We start from the raw sequence: 26,445 nt of genomic DNA, 5'->3' as shown, positions 1-26,445 counted from the left end.
GGTGCTATACGATCGTTCGCAGATATCGTGCAGGATCGTTCGTCGTTCGTTTACCAACGATAATAATTGGAAGTGTGTACGTAGCTTTAGTTATTATCATTATAAAAAAACCCTGGATGTGTTTTTCCTTTATAGGAGGAATGTCCTTATAAATGAAGGGCTCTCAGCTTGAAACCTGTGAAAGTCTTGGTTTGTTGGGTTTATGGTCTACTGTAAGTCACAACACTCCTATAAACACTACTCCTAATTGTAGTTCCATCAGGAAATTACAGAAAAAAAAAAAAACTTACATTTTTATGCATTTCTGAGTTTATGGCTTTTACCTTGGAAGTCAAGTGCATCCAAATATGAATGCATGCAAGTCTTAAAATGCCTATCTATGAATCAGTACTGCAAACTTAATATAAGGATACAAAACTGTATTTTGCAGAAGATGGAGACTTCTCAATTCCCTGAAATGGTTTGCATCAAAATGCTGCTTTTCAGTTATGTTTGCTTAAGCATATTTAAACAACAATTATTTATTCTTTGCAAGGTTTAGGTTTACAAATGTTTTTCAGCAAACTGTTTTGTTCTCATCATAACAGAATCCAGTCAAATATGAACAATTCTACTAAATGTCAATATACCACTAAACCTTTTCAGGTGTGCAAAGTTCATCCCCACATTGAAATTTAAAGTATGCAAAGCTATTTTCTCAGCTGGTGGCAGTATTGTTTAAACTCTGAGCTTTGCTGACACCAAGTGGTTTGAAAGGGTACAGCAGTGTACACAAGGATATATCTACAGATGTGTAACAAGTGCAGTCTAAGCATAGAGGTTAGCCAATAGGTCAGGGAGCCATAAATAGGTAACAAAATATGCTACTTGGTAGCTGCTGGGAAGCCAAGGGTGATCGGCTAGTAGAATTTGGAAAACCCTGTTAAAGGTTAGATGATTGGCCCTAAGACAAAGCTTGGGAAAATAGAGTCCAATAGGTTTTCATAGTTCCATCACCACCCATTCTTTAAGCGCACCGCAGTCTTTTCCATCTTTCTACAGCATACTTGAAAACACTGAAATGTGTTGAATGTGGTGTATTTGTAATAAATTCATTTTTAACTGTACAGATTGAAATATCTGGATTACCAGGAGGGTCATACTACACCCAGATAACAATGAAAAGGGGAACAGGTTAGGATGATCTACTTGTTTGTATGAGTTATGAACTGATCAAAGAAATGAAGGTTTCCAAGTTTGTTTTACTATAAAGGGCCCTTTAAATATACCAATAAATGCATGACTTTACGTTGAGTGGTTTTAATGTGTTCAAAAGTTTGAATCTAGTAGGTTTCTATATAGAATAACTAATATGATTAACAAGGCGTATGGTACCATTATATGATAGCCAAATATGTAAGTTCTTTATTGACCAAAGAAATTTATTCTTGAATGAAGAATGATGTGTGCGAGACAATAAGTGTACATACGGCCCAGTGTGTAAAATCTACTGAGCACCCAGTTTTACCTGCTTGTGTCACCTTAGAAAAATATTTTAGCTAAGGAGATGGAGTACAAGATGGTTAAAACCTTCCCCTCTTCCAGTGGCAATTTAACATTTTAGATTTCCCCTCCCTTTTAATCTCGGTAATGGTAACTAAGACAAGCAAAGGGAGTGAATCTCCTCTACTGGGGGTGCTATCATTTCTGTAACAATTATTTCGATATTAATAATACTGAAGCATATAAGTGGTAAAAAATAGCTAAAAGGAAGAGTGGCATCAACTAAGGTTTTTTAAGGTTTAAGTACACATTTAGTCAAAATTTTGTATTTTGTTTGTAAAGAATGAATGGATGTTTTTTTAAGTGCTGTGAACGCCCATTTGAAATTTCACCTCATTTCCTGTACCAGAAACACAAGTCCAAGTAAGAGCAAAATCTGTCCAATGTAGGTAAAATCTTTTTAAGGCAATTGTCTCCCTCTTGTAGCCCTGGTAATCAGGAAAAAGCTTCGATGGAGAAATTCTCTAAAAGGTACACACCTAAAGTAATAAAAACTTAACATTTGTTCTAACTCTCTCTCACTGTTAAAATGGATTTTAAATATATTATTAAATTATACAAAAAAAATCCCATATACTGTAAGAGAAGGTTCACACCTTTTAAATGCCTGACTTTGTGCTGCTCCTTGCAGGCTGGCACCTTGCTCTTGAGCATTCAACCAGCAGCACTGGCTCAAAAAGAAGAGCCCTATTTATTCCTTAAGGCTTAGTCTACACGGAGTGTTTGCCCAGCGTCTAACCTGAGGCTTTTAAAGCCCATGTTTGAAATCCCCATCCAATGGGCTAATCTACACCAGGACGTTTCCTTCAGGCACATTTATGAAAAAGGTAAACGGGGGAAAACGCTTGCAAATGCTCCCATTGAACTTGTTTGCAAGCTGAGGCTTTTACAAGCGTTATTAAGCTTTTTATGAAAGCTTGTATTGAAAACAATGGGGGCTTTTATAAGCATTTTTAACATGACTTTGGAATGTGGAAGTTCCCTTTAATAAAGAGACTCCCAGATCTCCACCACCCCACCCTGGGAATGAGTACAGGGGTACATAAAACCCCTTACTCATTCCCTGAAAGGGTTAAAATGTGTAAAAAATAGGACGAGGCTTTAATGGTAAAGTATTTTATTAAATGTGTGTGTTTGTGTGACTAAACTTTTATTTTTTTTTTATTACAGGTTATCCCAATGACAGGATAATTTCCAGGGCTGCAATCATGACATGAGCACAGCCATGGGACTCCTCCTGACAGTGAGGGATCCCTGGGCACTGGGGGTTAAGCAGAGCAATCAGCGGAGCTCTGCTATGCTGACAGCTCTGCTCCCCTGACTACTCCCCCAGCTCTAGAGGAGCTGTAGTATGTGTTACGAATACAGAACACATGTCACAGCTCCTCTAGGGCTGCGAGAGCAATCAGGGGAGCAGAGCTGTCAGCATAGCAGAGCTCCGCTGATTGCTCTGCTCCCTGATTGGCTGAGGAAAGGGAAATCCTGATGATGCTTGAGCTGTCATCAGGGTTTCCAATTTCTCAGCAAATCACAGAGCACTAGAGATGAATGGGGACAAGTCCCCCTATTCAAATCTAGTGCTGAATGGCTGAGAAACTGAAAACCTCAGCCAATCACAGAGCACCAGAGTTGAATGGAGAGCCTTGTCCTCATTTAACCCCTAGTACTCCGGGATCCCTCACTGTCAGGAGTCCCAGGGCTGTGCTCTTGTCACGATTGCAGCCGTGGGAATCATCATTTCATTGGGATAACCTGTAAAAAAAAAAAAAAGTTTAGTTACACAAAAACACAATTAATAAAATACTTTAACATTAACGCCTCGTCCAATTTTTTTGTACTCATTCCCGGAAAGGGTTAAAAGTAAATCTTTTTAAAAAGCCTATGTAAAATTGGGGAAATTCGTCGCAATTCGCGCTAAAACGCGTCATAGGCTTTTTAAAAAAGTTTTTTAGCATTTTAAAGTCAAGCTTTAAAAAGCTTGTAAAAGTGCATAAAAACGTATATAAACGTGGTAGGAACTTTTATATGCATTTTAAAATCTGTCCATGTAGACCCAGCCTAAAGAACTGCTGCAGGAAAATGCTAAATGTTCTGCCTTTCCAAGCGGGAGCGTTTCCTGGCTTGAGGGAGCAGTAACCACACCACAACATCATTGCCGGTTTAATTAGCCCTAATTAATTTGACACTTCATAATGATCTGCTTTTGATGATCCATGATCTGCACAAAAAAAGACCTAAAACATGATAACAATAATATTGTTGTAATGTATTTATCAATAAAGCTGGTCGGCTTAATTTACCTAAAGACAGACCCAGGTCACTAGACCTTACCAAGGTTAAGGCTTAGTCTACACGGACTGTGTCCCCCAGCGTTTAACCTGAGGGTTTTAAAGCCCATGTTTGAAATCCCCATGCATTACAATGAGTTAATCTACACCAGGATGATCCCTTGAGGCACGTTTATGACATTTATCTAAAACGTTGCTTGCAACATTTATAAAATTAAAACGCTGGGTTAACGCTGGAAAACGACCAAAAACGCGGGTAAACGCTTCCATTGACTTCAATAGGACGTTTTTGAGCACCTTTTATGCAAATTAGTTAAAACGTGGTAAAACCCGATAAAAACGCTGGAAAACGCTACATAGGCGTTTTCTATCATTTTAAAGGCAAGCTTTAAAACGCTAATAAAAGTGCATAAAAACGCACTTTTATAAACGCAATAGGAACGTTTACATGTGTTTTTAAAAAACGTCCATGTAGACCCAGCCTAAAGCAGTTAAACCTTTTCTTTCCCTTGAAGGCAACATCTCGTCGTGCAGGCTTTCTTCTAGAACTGCAAAATCTGCATGAGCCGCTCTCATGCAAGTCTCATAGACCCCAGCACTGCGGACTCGTCTGAGCCATATACAAAACAAACAGCCCAAGGTTTATTTTGTGAATGGCCAGGAAAAAAAAGTGACAGACGTGATCTTAGTTCTGGGAGTCTACGAGATCTGCAGCTCTTACATTCAATGATTTTACAAAGTGTACTAATTCTGGCATAGAAACACATTTGCTGGTTGTAGAAGAAAACCTGCACAATAGGAGGTCACTTCTGAGCTAACGTTTACCTGTTTTATCCTGGTAAGGCTGGGTCTACACGGACGTTTTTGAAAAACGCATGTAAACGTCCCTACTGTGTTTATATGCACTTTTATTAAAGCTTACCTTTAAAAGGCTGGAAAACGTCTATACCATGTTTTCCCGTGTTTACATTTCAAGTGCTTATAAACACAGGTTAACCCGCGTTTTAGGGCGTTAAGCCCACGTTTTAATTTTTTAAACGTTGCAAACAACGTTATAGATAACGCTCATAAACGTGCCTCAAGAAAACATCCTGGTGTAGATTACCCTATTGGAATGCATAGGAATTTCAAACATGGGCTTTTAAAATTTGAAACATCCGTGTAGACTAAGCCTAAGGTTGTTACAGTGATAGGGCTGCACGATAGGGGCCTGTTAGAAAAAGAATAGTGGCACAGAGCATGGCAGTGGTCAGATCTATCATTTAGAAGGCCAAACAATCCGGACTCTGATAATGAACATCAATGAATTGGAAAACCTCATAAAAGATGCCAGCTGTCATTTTCCAGCTCCTTAGGCTAGCTGGGTCCTGAAGCTAACACAGGGGATCAATTTACTTTTGTCTGTGTTGATTTGAAATAGGCTGCAAGTTACTCTAAACACACACACAGGGTAAATGAGTGGCATTGAATGAACGGCACTGCTAAGGTAGGGGCACAATACTGTGTGTAACATGGTAACGTGCAGTAAAATTCACATTTTAGCACAGCAGACATCTTTGTGCAGATATAACCTACAAGTGTATGTCCAGTCTATATGAAAGGGTTTCTTCTTGGCAGATGTATGGCAGTGCACCATGTGACTACTACTGCAAGCCAGATCTGTAGCAGTTATTGTATTACAGCAATTATGTTATAGGTAATATAACTGCAGCTCCCTGACATTTTATTAGGTATGAGATGCATGTAACATCAGGGACACAATGCATGGCAGGGCTCTGAGGGGTGATACAGAGCAGGACAACTTAGTGATGCCCATCTCTCTCACCTTCTCCAGCCTCCATTCCCCCTGCTCTCTCCTCTCAGAGGCCATAGACTCGCATCGTGACAGTAGCCGCACGAAATTCAGTTCCAGCCTGGACTTGGCCATGTTGACAAGCTGGGATTCCGGAAGTGTATGAACCGCATAGTGCCACCTCACATCCTGACAGCGCCGCCATCTTGGGGAAGGCGGAAGAGCCTCAAACGAACAACAGGCTGAGTATAATGACTAACTGCCGATAGAGGGCGCTGCTGCTGTATGTCTGGTTTGCACTACCACGACTCTATAGCTATGTATGACAAGAAACGATAAAAACAAGATTCAAGATTAAAGAGAACCTGTCTGGGGAGGTGCACAAACATTGTTAATGCTGTTTACTGCTGAAAAACCTGCCATGCAGCTCATACAGCATTTGTTTTAGTTACTAACCATCAAAAATACAAATAAGCAACATTCATTCATTCTAGCCTAGAATATGTGAACAGAAAGGTTTTTATTGTGAGGAACAGTATTTGATTCATGATTAATGGTCAAGGGCACAGCATGTTGGGCACTACAGTTTTATGGCACGGTTCCCTACCACATGGTATGGGCCGGTACCAGGCCGCAGCCGTTCTGGTTGGCCGCAGTCTTTATGTGACGCGGGACCTGTGTCCTCATCTGTGATTTTGTTCAGCCAGTCATGTAAGCCAGCTGTTGTGATTGGCTGAATGAAATGAAAGCAGAGACAAGCCAGCTTAAGTGATTGGCTGAAGGAAATGACAGTGGAAAAGACCTGGCTATTAAATGACAGGGGAGAGGAATCAGCGTAGGGGATTGGCTGAACGAAACAACACAGATGATTCTTCCTGTAACAGCAAAGACTGCAGCCAGCCAGGGTTTGATGCTCTGTTTAAATATTATGCATCTGAATCCCCATCTTAGGAAAATTTTCTTGCATAAGACTGAAACTCCCTACACACTGTCCGCATAAGGCCAGGTGGGCATTGTGCTGCACCAGCAGAATATCAGGCCCACTGCTCCAGTGAAAGATCTGACAACTGGTCTAAGGTTTCCTAAATACATAATATTAGTCAGGGTACCATTAACTATCATGAGGAGGCCTGTGCAGCCTTCCAAGGATATGCTCTCTGGACCATCAATCACCCACTGCCAAGCTGGTCATGCACGATGATGGTGCAGGCAGCATAACTTTCACCATGGTCTCTCCAAACTCCAGGCCTGCCACGTGCTCAGTGTAAATCAGTTTTTATCTGTGAAAAGAATGAGGTGTCAATGATGAGCTACGTGGTGCCAAGGCCCACATGCCCCACCATGGAGTCTGTTTGACAGGTTGATCAGAAATATGCACACAAGCATGTGGATATGGAGTTCATCTTGTAGAGCTCTGGCAGTACTTTTCCTATTCTTGATTGCATAAAGATGCAGATATCAGTAATTCTGATGGGTTTTAGGCCCTTCTATGGTCGTGTCCAGGTCTCCTTGTATCTCTTCCAAACTCTTGAGTGAAGGGAGACAACACAAAACATATGTGAGCATGCCATAAAGGAGGATCTGGACTACCTGAGTGGGCTGCATGTATGGTCTCATGTCACTGTACAGGACCAGTAGTAAAAAAGACACTAGAATAATACAAGGCTGATGTAAAATAAGTCAGGAAAATTGCAATGAAAATGATTTATAGGGATCCCCCTTTTTAGGGGTTGGACAGATTAATATCCTAGAAGTTTATTTGATGTAGTGTTATACTGTGTTGATTGAGGGTTTCCTTTATTTTTCTGAGCAGTGAATTTTCAATTCAAGTGCTATATGAGATCACAAGGAATATGTTCTAACAATTATACTTCTGCATCTTTGTTAAAAGAAAACAAACTGAATTTCTGGGTATGGTAAATGCAGGAACTATTTCCATCTCCCACTATGCAATATTATGTGCCTGAACCACCAAGACATCTCAGCACAGCAATATTGGGGTGCACCTAAACCGATTTTCATTGCTCAGATCTCCTATAAGCTTACTAATTTGTGCATGTGTTTGATGCATCTAAAGTGTTTTCTCCAAGTCTACCTCTTTGATGTCCTATTTATTAAATTGCAACAAAGGTGTTGCAATTTAATAAAGGTTTTTTATTAGGAAGGATGGTTAAAAAGTGGACTCGGGAAACTTAAGGTCCAGATGAAAGTTAGATTTGAACTAGCAATTAACACATTGCTGACCTGCAGCATGGACAATTTTTTTGGACAGTGATCCCAAACCATTTTCCAAGTAAATGTACAATATTGGTTCCCAACCAAAACTGCATAAGGTGAGGGCTTGGCTGAACTAGCCAATAAAGTTGCATTGAATCAGACAGGTCCTTGCTCTACATAGTTGATAAACCTAAAAAAAAATCAAATTGTGACATGTATGATCAGTACTTTAGAGTTTTATTTTTTTTTTTTGCAACACCCATTACATTATTACATTAACCAAAAGGGACACAGAGCTTCCATGTCTGTATATTCACACATATAATCTTGTCTGAAAGTGAGAGGTTCAGAGCATTTTCCACTGAAAAACCAGAGGTGATGATATAACAAATTAAGGAATAATTTTAAAACTTAGACCCAGTATATTGCTTGCACATAATGATTTCTCCCATCAGCTTTTGCATTGTAAAATGTTAAAACATTGCTATGTCTCCCATGTGTAGCCTTCCCCTTACTGCTTGTCCTACAGATGCAACAGAAAAATTGTTACATCTAAGCAAGCTAGGAAAATATGTGCATGTAATTTACAGGGGCAACTAGTTTACTGAAAAGTATCAACTGAGGCGGTCAGAGATGGCTGAAAGAATAGTGGTGAGGGAAGCCTCTGATGACCTAGGCAGCATACACACATAAAAAGTGTCACTGAACAAATAAGTGACGTACACACAGCACCTGTTCTGTTCTATGGAGAGGGAAGAGGACAAGTGAATGGCACCTCGCTTTGCTCTCCTCCCTTGACTTCCATAGCAGTCATTCCCAGTCCCAAAGGATCCAAGAGCAACATTGGGTGACCACTACACAACCATTCGTCTCGGAAGATAATCATCTGACATTTGTACTACATACACACGTTAGGCTTTCAGTCCAAAAGACTGAAGGATCCATGAACAAGAGCTGTACGAGGGGGTGCTGAGAAGTTCCTGGCTTTGCCCCCTTCCAGATGAAAAAGAAAAATGAGTGTGGGCGCATATGACAGCCTAATATCTTAGTATGTAACTGTGCAAATATCAGGTCTTTGCGTTTTTTTTTCTTTTAGTGAGAAGCTGTAATGGCAGAAGCCCAAGCAAGTTTCACGTCGTTGGAGTTACAGGGAAAGTCAGTAAAGAACATTCACACTGGGATGTCACAAACACTGGGGGAGAAGTGTCCTACCTACAGCACTGTCAAAACCTGGATATCTCGTTTCAAGACTGGGCATTTCTTCGTTGAAGATGAGCCCCGCAGTGGGTGCCCCCCAACCTCAACTGACCCGGCAACCTGCGATGCTGTCCATGAGCCGATTATTGAGGACCGGCAAATATCCGCAAAAAAGATAGCCCAGATACTTGACATCTCAGGGGAGTGTGTTGGGTTTGTTATCACCACTATCCTAGACATGCACAAGCTTTCAGTGAAGTGGGTGCCGAAATGTTTGAACAGTGATCAGAAGAAGGAACGAGTTGAAGCATCCAAAGCTGTTTTGGCCCATTTTGAAGCTGCACAATACTTTTTGGCTATGTTAGTGACTGAGGATGAAACCTGGCTCCACATCTATGATCCTGAAACCAAGGAACAGTCAAAGGAATGGCGCAACAGCGGTCGAAGAAGTTCTGAACCCAGAAATCGGCCAAAAAAGTCATGGCGGCCGTTTTCAGGGACAAAGACGGTATTCTGTTGGTGGACTACCTACCTCAGGGCTCTATTATCACCAGACAGTTTTATGCTAACCTCCTGGACCAGCTGAAGGAGGCAATTAAGACGAAACGCCATGGAAAGTTGACCAAAGGGATTCTGTTTTTGCAGGACAATGCATCCTTGCACAAGTCCACTGTTGTGGCTGCCAAATTGAACACCCTGGGTTTAAAAGTGGTCCAGCATCCCCCCCACTCACCTGACCTGGCCCCCTATCAGTTCCAAATTACTTCACTTACATTGCCGTTGTTTTTGTTAGGATTCTGCCAGGACAGCTGCTGTAGAATACCAGCCCTGAGGCGAGAATCGAACAAGAATCATCTGACGTGTATACAGTCTTAGTCCAGGAGTACAACATGGTATGTAAACTGAATTAAGATTTGACCACAGCAGAGGGACTGCCTTTTGTTTAGACACAGTGATACTATTGGATAGTAACATAACTGTGACCTCTGTCACTCAGGAATATGTTTTACTTGCTGGAAAATGTGCATTTGTTAAAGTATTATTGAAACATTAACATTTTTATCTCACTTACACTCAAACACAGGAAAACACACTTATGCTGGAAAGGTGACTACTTTAGTAGAAAATCATACGCAATAGAAAGAATCCAGTTATATGTTTATTAAAAAAGATGTTTGTATGTATTTTCAACATTAAAGACATGAAAATTCATATCAAAAAACATGAGATTCCAGTACGTCTATATATATATGTACATTAAGACATTTGTAAAACAAGAAATACTTTAAAGTGGATGGATCTGTGACCTTTAACGTGGACATAGTCTGAATCATAACTCGTACTGCATTGTGTGCTTTGCCTTTCTTTATTGTAAGTAGCTATCAACAAAATGTCATAAACATTGAAAAAAGGAAACAATACCAATTTCTATGTTCTGTGGTTCTTTGATGCACTATTATCTTTTATGTACAGAGCAGTAATTCCCTCACATACCAATAAATACTACTCAGTTGTACAAGTCAATTGGGTTCAAAACTATTAAACAAAAAGGCTAACAAAATATCTAGATTTAACATTGCAGCAGCTGTAACATCTGTAATTGTGCAAATAAATTCCTTTAAATTCATCTGCTATTGCAGTAGTGGTGATGGACAATGCAAGTCTAAATTAGCAAATGAATACCTAGATTTCTTGGGTACCTTAACAATTTAGAGGAAAACATCTTTGTAACACTGAAAACCTCTAAATAGTTTTGAGAGACCTGAATATTAAACAGTTCTTTCAATGAGTGTTACTGCATTAAAATGTTGTTTTTATGTACAGGCTATGACGGTCTATGCATTGGATTGGGGCCGGGGGAGGGGCTTTTTGATCCACTTATCTAACTACGGTAGTACACAAAAGCAATAAACCTTCTGCAATAATACGTTGTGGTCAGAGAGAAACTCATCTAGGCTGGGAGATAGGGAACAGAAGTTTTTTATTCATGGTTAGAGTAATATACAGTGGGCCTGGTTTATTAGAGCTCTCCAAGACTGTGAAATTGAAAATACTCCAGAGACTGAAGCATTCCGGGAGAATGTGGGTGATCCAGCAAGCCTGGAATGGATCTGGCCCAGGGTTGGAAACAATTGGCAACTAAAAGCAAATGAGTTTGAGGTAAACCTATTCTAAGTTTGCTTGATCACCCAGGTGCTCTCAGAATAATTTATCTTTTACAGTGTTGGAGTGCTTTAATAAATCAGGTCTTATGTTTTGGTAAAACTAACATGCTCCATATGGGTAGGTACATCTAAAAGGAAATCTAGATATACAAAATCTATATAAACAGTTGCAGATCCTTGTATCAACAAGCAGCAGAATATAGTTTTTGTTTGGGTATAATACATCTAAGCACACCTAGAACCTTGACATACATACCAACAAAAGAATAAGAAACCTTTTACTGCCAATACCTTACTATCAGCTGTCTAAAAATATGTATATTTGATAATCTAAAAAGGAAGGGGAGTCTCATTTACAAACCGCTATTAAACACATGAAAACACATTACCCAAGCTAGGAAAGTATCAGATCAATTAGTGATTCTATCCTAGAGGGCTCTTTAATGAAGATCTAATAATTTAAACTTTTCAACAAAGAGGATCCTGAAATTTCATATGATATGAAAGCCTTTGAGGCTGCAACTGCACCCATTTCGGATACTCTTTTAAATTACAAGTACAGATGTAATATGCTTTGTAATGTACTTTGTATTGCACACTGACACCTGTTCATGTTTTTGTGTGTTACACTATTTGTTGACACATGTTTCCATTGATTCCAGATGTGTGGTTATGGCTGCTCATTTATTTGATTTAGACTGACTCCCTCCTCACAGCATTCAGGAAAACCAACCTGACACTTTTTGGGCCAAAACACACAGCAATGCAAATAAATACCTTGAAGAACTTAAGGTTCCTAATAAATAGCACCACAACTTACTTATAAGTGCACCAGTGTGGCGCAGCAAAGGTCTGATCCCAGCCTTTTTTCGGTATAGGTGATTTTCCATCAACTTGTCTGAACCTGTTTAGTAATGCACTGCATAGTTATAGGCAGATAATTCTCCAGGTGAAATGTGTTAAATATATCAGAATAATAAGAGACAGAATCAGTAGTAGGCAATATATGCAGAAAAAATGCTAGTTATACTGTAAGGTTCACAAATTTGACAAAAGCACATTTTGTTAAAGCTTTTGGAAAGAACACAAGCAGGTTTTAATATTAAGGTGAACCTGTGCCCACACTATAAACATTTAAGTGTTTACATATTTTCAACAAGCAGTAAAAAAAATAAAAAACCCTCAATCACCTTGTTGTAGGCATTGTAATGCATTAAATCTGAGCTAGCTACCCCTTTACCTTTTTCTAATGCAAACACTCAGTAGATGTTTGTAAATTTTAAGAAACCAACTGAAACCCAACTTTGGAATGTTTGTTGTGATCTTTAAGGATAAATAACTTTGTAGTAGCAGTTGGACAGGTCAGGAATGAATTTCAGAATAGCTCTTTTCTGCCTGGTAACAATGTGTAAACATTTTAATGCCTATATTCTGGGTGCAGGATGGACATATGACATACATTCAAAAAAGTATGGACTTCATATCTGGTCCACCGTTTATGTAATAACAAAGTGAGGCGACTCATAGCACTGAACACCAAGTTCATTATGAGAACAATCTCTTGGCAATAAGGCACTTTGACACTTATGGTTTACATAACATACAAATATGAATTAGCTGTGCAAAATTACAAACTCAGGAATTGTAACGGTACTGTAACAGTATAAGAAGACATCTAAATAATTTACGTACCATTTGTTCCATAAAAAAATGCTATCAGAAAAAAAAAAATTACTACCTTCCAGTTCATCAATGAAAAAGCATTGTCCTTGGTGTTATTATTCACCTGTTCCAGAGGGAGCACATCAACAAAAATTGAATAATTGCACTAGTAACAGAAAATGGCCGAAATTCGGTGTGGCAGCTTCTGTCAGATATCTGCCCTTATTGGCAATTTCCAGCTTTGGAGTGCAGAGATAAGCAATAAGTGAGAGTATTCAGAGTCTGGTCAGCCATCTATGTATACACTGTGCTCAGGGCAGCTTAACAGCTACAAACTTTTGTGGGCATTTGGCCAAATAGGTTTACTAATGCATCAACATCTGATGTTTGATAAAGCTAACAAAAGTGAAAAATAAAAAGACAAACATTTTGCCATCAGGAAGCACTGCACAGATTTTATGTTAGCAATTCTAGGGTTTTAAAGCAAAGCAATGGGTCCAATTAAAGTCAAAACCCCAGTATACGTAGCATGAATTCAAGTGAGTTTTTCTTGCATGGGCAAAGCTTGCCAGCCATGACTGCACTGTAACCACAAAATACACATGAACTGGAATAATGTATTAACCGTAATAGGACATACTGTTTATTCTCCCGCTTCAAGTAGAGCTTTTGTGTCACCATACAAAGGTGGTGAGTGCTTAGAGATTATTTTAGATTTTGTACTAGATCCCTTGAAAAACACACCAGCTTTATCTATTCTGGCTGATCCTTTTTTCATTCTTAGTCATCACTTTAAAACAACTACAGTTAAAACAGAAGACCCCAAACTTCTTTAAATACGTTTTGGCCTGTTACCAGTTATAAAAAATGCTAGTTATATATGTTTTTAAAAAAAATTACTGTAACAAGGCAAAATATTGTCACCTTTGGTCCTATTGTATAACAAAACTGGAATGAAAGGATTGCATCTGAATATCCTACAATACTGTAGGGATGGTAACACTTATTTCTTACACACATTAATACATTCATCCTAACACAGAATTCTCATACAGTTAGGCAAACTTTTTACATATTTCACACATTACTTATCAATTTCATCTGGCATACATGCTTAAATTATTCCAAACCTCTGGTTTAACAAACATTATGGTCCATAGAGTACATCGTGCATTGCAGATCCGAAATGTTTTAGAGGTTGGACTCCTCTGAGCAGGGAATCTGGAGGTGAGGGTCTGAAAAGCGCCGTTTAAGTTTAGAAATAGGTTCATATTCCAGCATTCCCTGTGCAGCACCCAGCTCTGTTCCTTCAGGTACATAGACAGATTGGATACTGTCTGTTCTCCTCCCAGGCTGCTCCCTTCTTCGAACAATACTGGACTCCTCAGGACAGTCTACTGCTTTTGTTACCCCAGGAGGCAATTTTATATTGGCATTCGGCATTACAGGGTTCCGTCTAGCACCCCTCATTTTTGCAAGAAATGAGGACGGTCTTCGCTTGACAGTTGGTGGAGGTACAGACAAAGTGAAGAGTGGTGCTTTGCTTGGAAAAGGTTTGGGAATCTCAACTGGTTGAGGCTTAACAGCAGAGTCCACCACACATGATGCTGCAGAAGAAAATATAATAATTATGTAAGCCATATGCATGTTCACCCAGTGATGCCAATTGCATGCAATTTTCAAGGAAATAAATATAGTGACCAAACATTATCTATGCGACCTTTCCATTTAATAAATGCAGTACCTAAAAAAATCACATTTACTAATGTGGGATGATCTGCCAATGATACAGGCAGTTTCTTAGAACAGTGTTCCTCAACAATGTGATGTATTAACTCTATGTTTATGATTTTTACTGCTATATTGGGTTCCAATACAGATTTACTCTTTCTTTCTGTCCTGCTAACATTTTACCAGACAAAAACTCAGAAGAGAGAAATAGAGTGTGGTAGAGTACGGTTATGGAAGGATGGAGCAATTTGTATTTATATCTGCATTCCTGTTGATTTTCTCCTATTCCTTGTCTGGTTAATCTCTTGTCAGGAATTGAGGGTAAATCTCTATAAACAAGATTTAATCCTCACCCGACTGTCTCTAAAACTAGAAAATGTTAGTTTTTAGAAAGTTAGAAGGTGACTGAACAAATTTCTTATAGGCTGACTCCCAATTTTAAAATCCAGCTACCAGTTAATTAAACTAGCAGAAAAATAACTGTGTACAGGTACAAAGAAATCCAACTGTCCAAGATGTAATGTCCAGCCTACCAGTTTTCTCCTTTTCTAATTGGGCATAAATTATATAACTTTAGCAGGAAGAAACTTCCCTACAGCCCTAAGTACCTAAACGTGACTGAATCTGTGTATGAGTTTCCATACCAGAATATGTAAGACTCTAAAGTGTGGTTTACTTGTATATAACTGGTGTTGGAAGTTGTCAAAGATAATAGGACATGTTTAAAATGACATTTCCCCTCACAAAACATTTGCACAAAAGATAGTTGTCATAAATCTGGCATGCAGTGCAAAAATAGTAGTAATATAGGGGACACACTACCTTAATACTGACCTTCCTTTTCTGCATGAACAGGTCTATCATCTAATAAACTCTCAGTGCTATTTGAAGTTTCAGAGTCCATATTCTCTTCATCTGATCCACGTTGTTCAAGTTCTGGCAGCCGGTAAGTAATGTCCTCCCTAAAAAACAGAACAAATGAAAAGAAAACAAAATGTGTTGTTAACAAAGTTTATCATTACAGGTAGTCCTCGGGTTACATACGAGATAGGGACTGTAGGTTTGTTCTTAAGCTGAATGTATGTATGTTGGAACGGGTATATTTTTTTAATGAATGCAATTAGGACAGATGCTTGTCTCAACATATTAGGCAGCATGGTGTGTTACTGTATAAAATACTCACTGTAAATTAATCACAAAACAAACAAAAAAAAAAAAAAATCTTTATGGAGTATAGATATTCATTAACTTCTGGAGCGAGCTGTGCTTGGATATGCAAAAAGAAACAACTGCAGAGTTTGTCTTGGTCATTAAAGAATTACAAGAGGCTGCAGAAAGAGCTCACCCCTCTAAGATCACCCACAACACCAGCTGTGATTAGCAAAAGATTTCTTCTGCAAGTCCTGCAAACTGCCCCCTACCCCCTCCAAGCCCCTATTCTGCACACCGCGAGCAGGGAAGCCCTATTCATATCTAGGAGGCGTCCGTATGTCGAATGTCCTTAACCCAGGGACTACCTGTACTGAGTGTTATCCTTTTTTTTTTTAAGGCAAGTCTCACTCACTTCTCATCTTTGATAGACTGTATCCTCTCGATTAGAAATTCTGATTCGCGAGCCAATTCTGAGTCAGTTAACTGCTCCTCTTGTACCACCTTCAGTTCAGGTAAACCATTCCCACTGGGAGATGGGCTCTTGTTCTGTCAGTTATTAAAACATAAATCAACCACAAGTGCAATATGCATAAATTAGTTCAACGTTTATCTAAAGGCAAATATTTGTGCATTTTGTTTTAGATTAAGTAGAGAATTATTAAAATTCCTATCATAATTGCATTGCAGCAGGTGTAACGTCCTAGAATATTCAAATAGATATTTCACCAGAGCAATCACTGGAACATATAAAACTGCTTTAATTTTCCTGCATATGGTACAAACTGAATTATCATTCTTGAAGCGATCATTCAAAGATTTAATAAACCGTGTCCCTTCCAAAATCTTTACGTAGGTTTAGAACATTGAAGCTCTAAAAGGTGCTCCGCAGCCATTAATTTTGAAAAGCAAATAGAAGAAGAAGTTGGTGCATGTAGTGGAAAATCCCAAAGAGCAACAATTTTAATGGACAAATGCAAATGAATTATCATGCCTATAATGGACTCCAAGATACTTTATGGTACTTTGTAATTGGAATAACGTACAACAAAACCGTGGGAAGATCTTAGTCAATAGCTAATACATAATTTTACATTTAGTTGGCAAAAAAAATTAGAAAAAAAGTAAATTAGGCAACAGGACATCCATGTTAAAAAGTTAAAAAAATATATATATAACAACTAAACCAGATGATCATATCAAATTATGTGCTTTTGTCCATTATAATCAGGCTCTTCTGTTCTAATTATCTGTCATTCCATTTTAGTGATTCAAGTGGTTTTTGCATGCAGAGGTGGGGCAAAGCAACTATACCTACCAGATAGCCATCAACAGGGGAAATAAATCCTAAATGACCAGGCCATGCCTGCTGCAGGAAAGAAGGAGGAAAACAACAACATCTCTCAGGCTTGCACATACTTCAGTCAGTAAACTACATTTTACTCATTGATCATTTGCTTTTAAGAATTGTGTCTTTAGTATTGCTTTAAAAAGATACTGTGGACAAAGTGTCATTGTCTACGTAAAGCCCATCTCATCAGCATCCTATAACATGTTATCACCTTGTTAGAACTCCCTTATTGCTTTTATTACAGTGACAATGCCAACTAATATTGTGTAGATGTAATAGGTATAGCTTTTTTTTTTTTATAATTTTTTTTTGCAAGCCTTATCAGAACAGAATCACAAGAGCTGCCACTGAAGTAATGACTTATAAAACAATTGTAAAGATAACCTCTACAAGCTGAGGAAAAAGAGGACTGGAATAAGTAAGTGAGCAATGAGCATATTTCAGCAAAGGTTGCTATGTAAAGCAAAAGTTTAATTATTTCTGTGCAACTTGTTTTACACTGAGAAATAGACCAAAATTACCTAGTGGTATTTATCTGACATTTTGATTGACATTCCCGGAAATTATTATCTAGAAATCTGGAACCCACTAACACTAGGTCTCCCAGTTTGTTAAGGATGACAAAAATTGTCACTTACCGTGCTTTGCCTTAGAAGGGAGAGTCTACACACTGCACGCGTTTCTGCTGCCTCAAGAAGTCCAATTTCCTGCATTTTGATTTTGTATTGTCTTAGTTGTTCTCTTATTAACATCTCTACACATCTATGAAAAAGAAAAACATAGAATATTAGTTACATTGGAGCACATTTGCGGTTAACCACAGCTGACTCCTATAGAATGTAGGCCCATTACTTACGCTGTAGCTTTTGAGACTTCCTTCATGCTGGTTAAGGGGTCATAATTATCTGGGCAGCGAAGCAGGCAGGGTGCAAACACTATGGCCAAAGAATTTGGTGACATACGGTTCACAACTTCCAAGTCAGCAACCCTGTAAATAGGAAAATTCTAGATCGATAAACCCATCATATGTATTGCTTTTCTTTGTTTGGGTTGCCAAACTTTTTGAAGCTAAAAGATTATCTAAATCTACAAAACAGACATAAATGTAATAGTTTAAAACTTGCTATTGTCGAGATAGGGGGCTGCATTGTATTCAAAGGCTTTTTTTCTTTAATTTTCACAGTGCTAATTCTAAAAATAATATACTTTCTTACAATGTGCTACACTCTGTACTCCACTGTACATATGGTAGGGAACCATGTTTGTCTCCCAGAATGGATTTAAAACATGTCTATCCTTGTCCAATATCTTTAATATATTGGGTTAGGGAGTTTAATGAGGGCATCAATAAGTATTTTCTGTTCTTGTAAAAATATTCTTAGTTAAAATAAGGAGAAAGCAAAGAAAACTAATGTAGTCACCAAATCCGAGGAATCGTAAACTTCTATATATTTTATTATTGCTCTTGGGTCTATCCTTTAAGTTGTATTTTTGCATAAACTGGCTCCATCACCCTGTGTCTAGCTACGTTTAAAGTTAAGTAAGTGTTATTACAAAAGTCAAAACACAATAACCCTTTGTAGGCCAACAGTGGGTACACATAAAAGACTTCTACTTACTTGACAAGGTGAAAAATTAATCTCTCCAAGGTGTTATAGTTGGCCTGTGGTAGCTGGCCAAGGACTTTGTAAATGGTGCAAAGTTGTTCTTGCTTCCCTGGCAATTCTAATGTAGGAAGCAAAAATTAGAGGCAGAGATACATTTTGACTTCTTGACAACTAGTTAGTACGTACATTACACTTACCCACAGCTTTTAGGAACTCGCTGTATTGTGCAAACGTCATCAAAGGCTCAGGTAGTTCACGCAACCACTGTTTCAGGATCCCTGTGATTGCATGGATTGCATACTTGTCTAGTTTCACAGAGATGGGGTCTGTTTTTCCAAACCAAAACAGAGAAAGTTATCAAAACATTTTATATGCAACGTGAATATAAAAAAGCATACAATTTAGAGCAAGAATTAAAATAAATCTTTCTTGCATATGAAAATATTTTACTTATCTAACATAATTTATTCAATCTATTTTACCCACACATAGCATTGAAACCTCCTCTAGGGTTTATATATATATATACACAATAGATGATGAGACATTCACACACTCTCACCTTTCTCCAGAGATATTTTCAGCTCTCGCATGCAGTTGGCTGCTCCAGATTTTCGATAGATACCCTCTGTGTACAAGCCATGCATTTCTAGGTACTCAAGAAGTACCTCCATAACAATAGGTACAGAAGTTTTCTCAGTTAGGTCAGTTACGTGAACACCAAAGTGATGATTTCCCTGGTTCTGTGTACATTTAAACAAAAATTGGGGTGGGGTAAAGAGAAAGTCACAATTTTCATACAGTATTGTAAAGAACACAAACATAATCTAATCAAATACACATACGTATACATAATAAACACAAACACACACAAACAAAAAACATCTGGTTCTTAACAGAAAATACAGTTAGGCAAATAAAACTTCATGGCTATACATTTGATAAAATAATATATCTATAAACCACATTGGCCATTTAAAAGGTAAATAAAGACAAAATAAATAAAACGTAATAAAAATTTACTGTAAATTCTCTTTGTTTCCAAATGAGGATTTCATCTGCTCTTATTTCCTTCCATGCTGAAATACTACATGCAGATAGGAAAATCATTTTAATACACTTACACTTTTTACTCCAGCAGGAGCACAACGGTTCTGAATCTTATTTAGACATTTCTTGTGGCAGATGGTCTTGCAGGCTGATTGGCAAAGAAAAATTAGTCAGAACATGGAAACTGCTTACGTTTAACCAATAATGGACACAGTAAGTGCCTATAATATGTTGAATTATAGAGGCTTGCAAGACACAAAACCAACCTTTTGTTTTAATCACTATCATGAAATCAAAAGTAACCCAAGAATGTCATTACGTTCATAGAGATGAAATTTAATGCATCTGGTTCCCAGGTTAGTATAAAATTTGAGACATTAGGCTTAAAGCTATTTCAGCTACATGCAGCCATTACAAATCGCTCCTAAACACAAAATATTACCATTTCAAAACTATTTTGTACATACCACTGCAAAGATAAGCCTTCTCCATGGGCCAGATAGTGGAAGAGCAATTTTCACAGGACTGTCCAATTGTGACCTGGTAGCTCACAAATACATGTCCGTTGGACTCCACCTGCATATAAAGAGTGCAAAAGGATTATATTGATACCTAAATGACATGTCTGTATTTCATTCTGAGACTTCTTTGTGGATACCTTTAAAAAAAGAAAGTGAAACTCGGGGCACATCAAGAATTGTGGATAATGCAATATCACTAGTTACCTATTGTTTATAGATATACGCCTTTGTGTCATTTTAAACAAGACAAAATTATAAGTAAACAAGACTGAACAATGTAGAGAAAATGTGCACTTTCTAATTTTGTTACTTTTGTTTGTCTATGGCTTGCAGAAAGCTTGCAAGATAAAGTCACTAAAAGAAAGTGTGTTCGTCCTAATAGATGCATTAATTTGGTATCCTTTGTAATAATAAAATTTCCTGCCAAACAAACCAAATTTTTTAAAAATTGCTCTGATCTATAGAGTGTGTTCAAGTGTGGGAGTTGAAGTAGTTAATCTAAGAGTTGAAAGACATATAATCAAAAACATGGTAACTTGCAATAAGGTTTGTAAACCAACAGAAATAGGCTCACATTTTGATCTTGCTTCCTCTTCTTCTTTTGAGATTTTCTCTGCTAAAAATACAATAAAGATCATTAGGAACAATGAATAAGACAGGACTCTACAAAGTATCATTGTTTATAGTACTGTGCTATGTGTAAAGTCATTGATATCATGTTAACAATACAGTAATTGTCCTACGCCTACAATGATACATTAAGCTAGCCATGCACTAGGAAATATTTTGATGTATTAGACAATAACCAATAATCAAAACAATTCCCCTTTATTAAAACCACTTTATTGAGTTATGACCAATGTTTTGATAAAACTGTAAAATCAACTTATTTTCTGATCATTTACCAAAAAAACAAAATATAAATAAATATATATAAATACACACACACATAAATATGAATTACCAGGAAACCCAATAAAATCAATTGAACATTTACCTTGTGTGGTTCATTGTCATCTTTCTTTGAGTATCCACGTGTAAACTCATCCAGGAAAGACTGGAAGAGGTTAAGGACAAGCTTTACATCCTTCTCATTTCTTTCTTTGTTTAGATTGTTTACAAGAAGCTGAAAATTATCCATAAGGTCTTTGTAACCAGTATGAAATTGTCCTTTCTGAAAAGAAAACAAGTTACATATACCATAATGGCTCAGTTACGTTTGCGCTGTAAAACATGGTAAAAACTGTTGAATTACATGTAGCATGTTTTGTAAACATATTTTTATTAGAAAGTCTAAGGGTTATATTCAAAATGAAGTTCATTTGACACTCAGCAAACACTGCTGATAAATCAACTGCTGTAATTTGAAACAAATGCACTAGGAATATACACCTGCAGTGAATGTTAGGACAATGTCACATTCAGTACCCATAAGTTCCCAGTGTACAACTCTCAACTCATGATCATGGTGGAATGGTGGCTCTGTGGCTAGCATTAAGACATTACCGAACTAAAGAATTCAAGACTCAGCTATGTTTCCATGCATGGGTTTCCTACCACATTGACATCCCCCTAAACTTTTGCTAAATTATCCCTGGGTAAGGGATAAAAATCATAATATAATGTTAGTGTTATTGAAAGGAACTTCTTAACTGTGCTTTAAGAAGATATTCAACTTACTGGTGAAGAGTACATGAACTTGAGGTTTTCTCTGAACATTTCCATTGCTTTGTAGAGTAGACCTTCAATAGCTGTTTTGTCCTTGTGAAGAGTGTTAAGCTGAAAAAAAATGGCACATACATTTGAATAGAAGACCAAAAAGCTGTTTGTTCTGTGTATTTTCTTTTACTTCATTGTACAGAAAAATATATCTCCAGAAATCCTTACAATAGGCATACATGTTTTCTACATCCTCCTTAGGAAACTAAGTTTTTAGTGCATTGTCAGTGCTATTACTACCACATGCCAGGACTGGACTGTCTTAATGAAATGAATTTATAGTATAGTATTGAAGTGTATGTTTTGTCAGATATATACAATATACAATGAAAAAAATGGATTCTTAATTGCAGATCAAACATTTTGATATAATGGATACTCAAGTATTTCAAATATAAACAGGAGGTTCCTATTATTACTTTAGAAACAATGACAGTTGTTTGGCTCAAGTATAAAGATAGGTTAAAAAATCTGGCCACGACAGCGAACTTGCTAAAATTAACATCACTGTAAACCTGTTTCATAATTGTGGCAATATATAGAGATGGCAGAACTATAGATAACTAAAGTGCCTTATTTAATGACTAATAAATATGCATGTAGTATTTACAGTTTGTCCCAGCAGCTGGAGACCTGGTTGTGCTAGGTAAAAAGCAGGAAATGTAAGCCAATTGTTTTAGCCAAGACATTTAGGGGGCTAATCAAAACTCAATTTATACTTTACAGTGTTCTCCCCAGCCCCTTTTAGCTGGGTGCACCACCTGGCATTTTTATTTATTTATAAAGCGCCAAAATATTACGCAGCGCTGTACATTAAATAGGGATTGCAAATGACAGACTAATACAGACAGTGATACAGGAGGAGAGGCCTCTAACAATGGATTATTGTTTGTACATTACCTTAGCAAACAAGAAGTCATCAAGATGTTTAAGTTCAGTGGAATTGGTGATCTCTCGACACAAAGATGCCTTCCAAGTTTCAGAAACAGTGGCAGCTTTACCAATCTTAATTGATCGGTTCCTGCGAATTTTACTGGCTGGCTCTGTTGGAGATGGGCGCCCAGTTTGCACTGTGACAGCTGCACATTAAAACACAGGAATGCAATTAAAATTGTAACATATCACATACTAGAGACAAGCAAAGAAACAAATACTAAAACATGTAGCCTTAAAATATCTAAACATTTGATCTGTGTATGATATAAAAATTATGTATGCATATTTGTAAAAGGTAATATGCATGTTTGATCACAAATACATATTTTTTTTGCTTTTTATATCCATGTGAATACTGATATATGTGAATATGTCAGTGTGTGTATGTACTATAGCTTAAGAAGCATTGAACCCCCCTATACTCACCTTTACCCATTCCGTTGCAGCCACCTTCTTCCCTTTCTAGATACGATCTTTGGCGATCTTGATTAGCTAGGCTAGAATGACGTAACGTCTAGTCAGAACCAGTTGGGTATCTATGCGCAGCTCAGCATTTTGACATTTCCCCAGAGCAATTCCCCTGGCAGGTAAGAGTGCTTATTCCACAAGGGACATATTGCCTGTCCCTTTCTGCAATATTGCCCTGTCTGATTGTTAAAAGTGGACCTTTGTTTCACTTTGCATGAGATATACGCATGTGCATATGTGGGCAAAATTTCATCACCACTAAGTAGGTTTAGCAAACAGGAAATATACTACAGTGCAACTCCTGATACATACCATCTACGGATCGTTTCGCTGATACAGGCTCCTGGCCTGAATGTGGGAAAGATGGCTGTTCTGTGCCCTCTGGAGTGAGGGGTCCATCTCTGCTGTTCTTTTTGTCAGGCTTCTTCCCCAAAAGCCTTTGTAAGGGGTTCTTGTAAGTATGCCTATATGCCAAGCAAATATGTTATTTTTTCTTTTAAAATAAAAGATTACTGATCTATTGACATTTAGTGATACAATCGGCAAAACCATATAAGCTCTCTGGCAATACTCACTTGTCTGTGGACTGTGCAGAGCCATCTGGATGAGACTTGTTTTCAATGGATTTCTTTTTCTGAAGAATAGGCTTATTTTGTTCTTTATCAGTGTCAGCTGATATAGTCAGTGGCTACACAACAGATTATAATGTCAGAACTAATTCTTTTATAAAAGTGAGAACAAACAGAAAAAACAGATACAAAAACAGTCAGGAAAAAAAGGGCGGAGGGGGGATGCAAAACCAAAAAAACACTTCAATTTCCAGGGTTACAGGTAAAACACATATTAATCAATAAAGTTCAGCAAAAATCCACACATCAAACATATCAATAGACAGTATGAAAACACACTCAAAGAGAATACGGTACATTTGTGGGTTTTAAAACTGTCAAGTCAGAAACAGAGTTTGTACAGAGAGGGGTTATTAAAACATAACATTTCAGGAACCGGAAGACATACATCTTGTAAAATCTGGGGAGGACAGAAGTCCTTCCAATAGAACCGGGTGCATTCAAATTTCTCAGAACTATCATGGAGGCTGGCTTTTAGATCCTCCATAAGCATAATCTAGTTAACAATTTTAAACCACTGTTATCCAGGGGCAAGTATTTGATCTCCAATTTAATGTAATACATTCAGCAGGTGGCTATGTTGGAGCAGAAAAAAATGAGGGGTCATCAGGTAAAAGGTAATCAGTATATTTCTGTACAATATCTTTGACCTTGTTCTAGAAAGGCTGCAAAATCAGGCATGACCAAAAAATGTGTGGTAATTTAACTTCTTTCGCCTCACAACGCCAACATTGGTCCGAGACTGAAGGATAAAATCTATGCAACTGGACAGGAGTACGGTACCATTAGGTCAGAATTTTTTTAATTGAGTTCCTGAAGCCTACTACTAACCGAGGTGTGGTGGGTAAGCCAAATCACCTTCTGACGTTGCTCAGCATCCAGTGTGATATTAGGCTCTCTCCCCCACATTACCAGATAGGAAGGAGGGTTATCATTAGGTGGGGAATTGAGCATAGCGTACAGAGTTGAAAGAACATGTCTGTCCACTCCTGTACCTGAGTACTAGACTTCAAACAGAGTAAGTGGCCTGGCAAAGCCAATGCTCCGTGGTAAAGAGTGTAGAAAATGACACACCGGGTATGCCAGAGAAGGGGATGGAGCTACATGAGGGAGGGGGAACACTTTAAAGGACACCTTCAAGGTGGAGCCTATCAATGTATGTTGTCTAAGCTTCCCAGTTAAATTGCTTGCCAACCAGGGTGCCGAAGAATAGATTCTGACCTCCAGCCAACTGGTCCAGTCCCACCCACTGCTTAGAGAAAATATTTCTAGCCCAGTCCACCGCCCTCACTAGGTGAGCAGCCATATAGTAGTTATACATATTAGGGACCCCTAAACCTCCAATTGTCTTGGGCTGAAATAGTAGATTGCAAATCAGTCTGGGCCTATGATTTGCCCCAAATATACTGAAAGAATTCCGCATATATCATGTTGAAAAAGGACTTGGGTATCCAAATCGGTAAGGTCTGAAAAATATAGGGAAACCTAGATAGTACATTTATTTTAAGCACTTGTACTCTTCCAAACCAGGATATAGTCAGCGCTCTCCATTTCAACAAATCTGACGTTACCCTGTTAAAAAAGGGGGGAGAAATTCAAATTAAAAATTTCTGATAAATCCCTGGCAAGGAAGACTCCCAGATATTGAAGGCCTCCTGAGGCCCATTTTAACGAGTAGTTCCTCTCAACCAAATCCTTCTGCCCTTGGGACAATGAAATATTTAGCGCCTCCGATTTGTTATGATTAATTTTAAATTTTGAGAGGGCACCACAGAAAGCTAGTTCCTTCATAAGGTTCGGGAGTGTAGTGACTGGATTGGAGAATACAAACAGAAGATCAGAACTAATTCTATAACAGTTATCTCAACATTTTGTTTAGAACAATCTCATGTAAAACTAAATATTCAAAAGGTGATTAGATTATTTTCATACATAGATTTTTGTTTTGCTTAGGACTAAAAGAATATAACTTTACAACACTTTTTTTTTTAAAGAATCAGGTGGATAAATTATTTTTATCGTAATTGTAGATATTGAAAAAATCTTGGTTACTAAAGGCAATAACTGTTAGACTAAGTTTCCTCCAGCAACAGTCATGAAATTGAAATCTGACCTCTACCTTGAAAACCTCTGTTACAGTAGACAAGCATGCCAGTTTTCAATATCAGTAGCTGGTTTCATTAAAATTCCTGAACCACTTTGTTCAAGAAAATAAAAAATTAAAAACTTGAGGGTAACACTGGGACAGGGATTATATGAGGGAAAACTCCAGTCTAGAAAAGAAAGAAAGAGTTCTCCGACTAGGGGCACCAAAATTTAAGTAGTGCAAAAGAAGTGAATAGGGCTAAAAAGGACAAACGCCACCCCTAACACCTTCAGCTTATGGTAAAAAAAAAAAAACATGCAAGCATATACGATTTG

At 37.8% G+C, this 26,445-nt stretch overlaps 2 protein-coding genes and 1 long non-coding RNA gene across 18 annotated transcripts in view; 1 reads left to right on the top strand and 2 right to left on the bottom strand.

Annotated features, from left to right (window-relative positions):
* Positions 1–5,799, bottom strand: part of USE1 (unconventional SNARE in the ER 1) — a 29,217-nt gene extending 23,418 nt beyond the window's left edge. Inside the window, exon 1 of one of the 2 annotated variants that reach the window (XM_072404681.1) lies at positions 5,656–5,799. In XM_072404681.1, the coding sequence (XP_072260782.1) occupies positions 5,656–5,757 (102 nt within the window). In that variant the 5' untranslated portion in view covers positions 5,758–5,799. The remainder of the gene's footprint in view (positions 1–5,655) is intronic. The other variant, XM_072404682.1, reaches the window with a different exon arrangement.
* LOC140326251 (uncharacterized) overlaps positions 1–26,445 on the top strand; it is a 65,916-nt gene that overhangs the window by 26,863 nt on the left and 12,608 nt on the right. For both annotated transcript variants that reach the window (XR_011919806.1, XR_011919807.1), the window contains 2 exons: positions 15,450–15,540; positions 17,011–17,166. This is a non-coding gene — a long non-coding RNA (uncharacterized lncRNA). The remainder of the gene's footprint in view (positions 1–15,449; positions 15,541–17,010; positions 17,167–26,445) is intronic.
* The window catches only part of MYO9B (myosin IXB), a 71,281-nt gene continuing 55,018 nt past the window's right edge, over positions 10,183–26,445 (bottom strand). For 8 of the 14 annotated variants that reach the window (XM_072404667.1, XM_072404665.1, XM_072404666.1 and 5 more), the window contains 17 exons: positions 23,971–24,083; positions 23,708–23,859; positions 22,892–23,070; positions 21,953–22,051; positions 21,270–21,446; positions 20,847–20,888; positions 20,219–20,327; positions 19,826–19,899; positions 19,264–19,444; positions 18,899–19,027; positions 18,714–18,819; positions 17,951–18,082; positions 17,733–17,856; positions 17,062–17,112; positions 16,159–16,292; positions 15,429–15,556; positions 10,183–14,470 (listed from right to left, as the gene is read on the bottom strand). In XM_072404667.1, the coding sequence (XP_072260768.1) occupies positions 14,055–14,470; positions 15,429–15,556; positions 16,159–16,292; positions 17,062–17,112; positions 17,733–17,856; positions 17,951–18,082; positions 18,714–18,819; positions 18,899–19,027; positions 19,264–19,444; positions 19,826–19,899; positions 20,219–20,327; positions 20,847–20,888; positions 21,270–21,446; positions 21,953–22,051; positions 22,892–23,070; positions 23,708–23,859; positions 23,971–24,083 (2,346 nt within the window). In that variant the 3' untranslated portion in view covers positions 10,183–14,054. Of the gene's footprint in view, positions 14,471–15,416; positions 15,557–16,158; positions 16,293–17,061; positions 17,113–17,732; positions 17,857–17,950; positions 18,083–18,713; positions 18,820–18,898; positions 19,028–19,263; positions 19,445–19,825; positions 19,900–20,218; positions 20,328–20,846; positions 20,889–21,269; positions 21,447–21,952; positions 22,052–22,891; positions 23,071–23,707; positions 23,860–23,970; positions 24,084–26,445 lie in introns of all 14 variants that reach the window. The other 6 variants (XM_072404669.1, XM_072404677.1, XM_072404675.1 and 3 more) reach the window with 3 other exon arrangements.

This window comes from Pyxicephalus adspersus, chromosome 3, assembly GCF_032062135.1.
Source record: "Pyxicephalus adspersus chromosome 3, UCB_Pads_2.0, whole genome shotgun sequence".
NCBI classification, from domain to species: Eukaryota; Metazoa; Chordata; class Amphibia; order Anura; family Pyxicephalidae; genus Pyxicephalus; species Pyxicephalus adspersus.
The sequence above is the reverse complement of the archived record's forward strand: the minus strand, read 5'-3'. Positions and strand labels throughout refer to the sequence as shown.